Genomic DNA, 3,815 nt, shown 5'->3' with positions numbered 1-3,815 from the left:
CCCTACTTCATTATCTCTAGTTGCACAACTAAAACAGAATTCTAGCTATTCAGTTTGTTTTTGGTTGACTTTTATATCTGTCTTCCATCCTGCATGCTGAGCTTTCAGCTCACTTGTCAAATTCTAACTATTCTTAAAGATTGCTGATTATTTTGCTAGCACGGGGTGCTCAAACCCTGACCCATGGGCTAGATCTGGCCTACAGAGCCATGTAATCTGGCCCATGGGTCTTCCCATGGATCCAGAAGTTTGCTGGGCTAGGTGGGGCGGGGGTGGTAGGACTTAATTGCCACTGCTCCCCTGCTGCCCAATTTCCAAGCCCTACAGGGCTAGATCAGTTCTGGCTGGGTCAGTCCCTGCACAGAGGAATCAGACCCCACTCCCACATGGCTGGATTGAGCCAGGGCCTGACACAAGTTCAATGAAGTGGCCTGGCCTCATGAAGCTGTGTTGGGCCCCACAGATGGGATCTGACCCATGGATGGACCTGGGACCACTCATCTTGGCCTGTGGGCTGAAAAGGTTGGGTACCACTGTTCTCAGAGGTCTTTGACATGGTAAATTAACTCCTACTGCTGCGTTCAGAAAGAGATTCTACCTTGCAGTATTTCAATAAGTTAGATGCTCTACTACCCACCATCAGAATCAATTAAAATTCACATTTGGAATAATATTAACCAATTAGCCTTATATGTAGATAAGCACATTCTCTCTTCCAGTAGCCATATTTAATGAAAAAAATGACTCATTGGTAAATCGTTTAGACCTGTGGATATTGTGGGTCTCTGCTTCTTTACTGGCTAAGCAGAAATCTAATCATCTGCCTTTTCACTTTTGTTTTAAAAGACTTCTGCGTATTTTTGTTGAATCCATTCAAAATGTTTATGAAGGTACATATGACAAGTTCCTATTTCTGTCGGTCTTGACTTTTCTTCCACCTCTGCAGAGTATCAGTACTAATTAGTCAGCTGAGCTTGATACTTGTACATTTCTCTGTAATATTTTCTTTATTTATATTTCAGGTGAAATTGATGCCAAGGGCATGGTAATTCCATTAACGAAGAACATCTATGGACCAGTACTTGAGCGTATTAGATCAGAAGGCATTGTATATAGAACCCAAAGCGTTATCAGACAATAACTGAATATAACAGATTGACCTTGATTTTATTTTTGTAAAGGATTCAATTTGGCCTTCAGTTATGGGCCCATTAATGGTTGTGCCTACAGTCCAAGACACAAATGATGCCATTTATAAAACTACCTATCTGATTCTGCTGAGCACCTTCTAAGTAGTTGGATGCGTAAATTATATCATTTTTTGCTTTTTGCCTATTAGGGCTAGTTAATGTTTTTTTTTTAAAAACAACACGCATCATAAAGTGCCAAAAATCATTTGACATCAACATACATAACAAGGAACTATTATGCAGTATGATACTTACTAACATTTTATTGCCATTAAGCACTTTGCTAATTAATTAAATACCTGAGGACGGTTTTGTGTTTAAACATAAAGCATATGCTTAGAACACGGGAGTTTTGTTACCAAAAGGACAGACCTCAATTGAAAGGAAAACATAGTGTGTATTGTCTTATAAGCCTATTCATAAGACAAGAAAAAGTCTAGTTAAGGAGTTCCAGTAAGTAATTTATTATGCTTAATCATTCTCCTCATCTAAATCATTTATATTTGTGTATCAAAGTAATAACCAGATGCAAACCTCCATATATTTAAATATACATCTTATTAAAAGAGAATGTTGATGTAAAGAAAATAGGCAACAATATTTTTGTACGTTTCAAGGCAGTATGATAGATGCACCATATTTTCCTGCATATAACATGCCCTAAACTATAATACACACCATGTTTTTGAAAGGGAGAATGAATTAAAAAACAGCTCCAGAGTTATGGCTGCATGAACAGGGACATATAATTTTAATCTGATTTACCCTCCTGTTCCTGCTTAGGCTGTGAAATAGGAGGAGAGAGATCAGGAGCAGCTGACAGACAGCAAAATTTCCCTAAGAAAGTTTAGCTTGATTAGTGGAACATCAAGACCATTAAAAAGGAGAGACATCATTAATACTTATGGAGTGGAGAACAGTAAACCATTAAGTCAATTTATTCCTTCAGCTGCCTGAACACTAATACCACAGCTGCTGCACTCTTGAGAAGCAGAGGTCTTCTCTCCTAGGCAGAAAAATTGGCTTCCCTGCTTAATACATGCACTCCAGTGTTAGGGGCTGATTTTGGTGGAGGTGTGTATGTTGTATGTGAGAAATTATGTAATAGCTTTAGATGTATTCGTGCACTTGTAAATCAATTCCTGTGTAATTTTGAAATGCCTTTATTTTAAGCTGAAAATGTTTTTGTATCTGCCAAATGTCTCTCTCTGGACCTGGAATCAGTGTAACAGTTAGTTGGGAAAGGTTTTTAACCCCCACCTCCCCCAACAAAAAGCCACTCCCCCCCCCTCCCCCGCCAAAAAAAACCCAACCCAAACAAACAAAAAACCCAAACAAACCAACCAAAACCAGTGTTTCCACTTGCAGAATGGAAGGCTGTTCTGATATGTTGAAATACTAGCAAGTATATTTTGCTTTTTATTTTTAGAGCTCAGTGGCATTTAGTTCTACTTTTGGGGTCAGCGAGAGCATTTGGGATGTAAATATAAAGCTGCCAGAAATATCACTTGGAAAAGCTCCTGTGTGTGTTTACTATAGATTACTTTTTCCACTTCAGTGGGCCTGAAAGTTTTAAAATATACAGGCAGTGTGGTATAAGGACCTCAAGATACTGCAGGCCTAGAGGTTTAAATCCAGGACATACTGATTTGTTATTCTGGTCTTAGATTTATCTTCTCTTTCCTCTCATTGTCCCATCACTTAAAACCTTTTGAAAATATCCATCCAGGACATTAGTCAGGTAGTTCTCCCACTGGCCTCAGGAGCGAGGGACAGAAATTACACATAAGCCAAATAAGTAATTGAAAACCAGTTCAAATCTGTAACACAACAGAAGTTCAGTGCACATAACTGCTTTCAAAATGGCCAAAACTGTTTTAAGATAAACCTGGAGGGATGTATCAGACTTAATTGATAAATAATTTATTCAACTTCTGTCCCAGATCCCCTCCAGATTCAAATCAACTCTCAGTCCCCCAGCATCCCAGGATATGTTGCACCTTTCCTGCAAACCTCCCTCTCCGGGTGGGTTGGTCCAAGCTGTCTGCTTCAGCCAAGCAGGGAGGCATGCTCTAGCATCCCCTGGGATCAGACCTATGCCATTGCAGGCATGTGGCTGCATTTCTGGAATCAAAACTAAATGAGTGTCTGTTCACATGCTTATTTGTTCAATCTACAGTTTATACCAAGGGTGGGCAATTATTTTGGGCAGAGGGCCACTTACTGAGTTTTGGCAAGCCATCGAGGGTCACATGATGGGCAGCCCAGGGCAGCTAAATATGAATTTACTACATTTTTTAGGGGCCCTGCAGGCCGGATAGAATGGCCTGGCGGGCCGCATCCGGCCCCTGGGCTGCATTTTGTGCCACCCCTGGTGTAGACTAACCTGCGAAGATTGAATTGATTCAGCCTCAGGCTTTTTGACTGTCTGTACTTAGCCAGGGGACCAGTGTCAGCCTGTGCAGCTGTCCAAACGCTGCCCTTTCCTCCCCTACTGTTGTCCATCAGTTCTGGAAACCGGCTGGTTCCTCTGCCTTCTTACTCCCAATAGCACCCCCAAGGCTGAAAGATAATGCACTAATAGAATGGAACTGAATTTAGTGGTAATCTAACTGATGAACAGGA

General features: G+C 40.7%; 1 protein-coding gene across 2 annotated transcripts in view; it reads left to right on the top strand.

The window, feature by feature from the left end:
• The window catches only part of AASS (aminoadipate-semialdehyde synthase), a 48,075-nt gene extending 44,574 nt beyond the window's left edge, over positions 1-3,501 (top strand). For both annotated transcript variants that reach the window (XM_025216925.1, XM_006034828.3), the window contains one exon: positions 1,023-3,501. In XM_025216925.1, coding sequence (XP_025072710.1) covers positions 1,023-1,141 — 119 coding nt within the window. In that variant the 3' untranslated portion in view covers positions 1,142-3,501. The remainder of the gene's footprint in view (positions 1-1,022) is intronic.
• Positions 3,502-3,815: the final 314 nt, after the last annotated feature.

The sequence above is a fragment of the Alligator sinensis genome, unplaced genomic scaffold, assembly GCF_000455745.1.
Source record: "Alligator sinensis unplaced genomic scaffold, ASM45574v1 scaffold908_1, whole genome shotgun sequence".
NCBI lineage: Eukaryota > Metazoa > Chordata > Crocodylia > Alligatoridae > Alligator > Alligator sinensis.
This window is presented reverse-complemented; position numbering and strand designations above follow the sequence as displayed.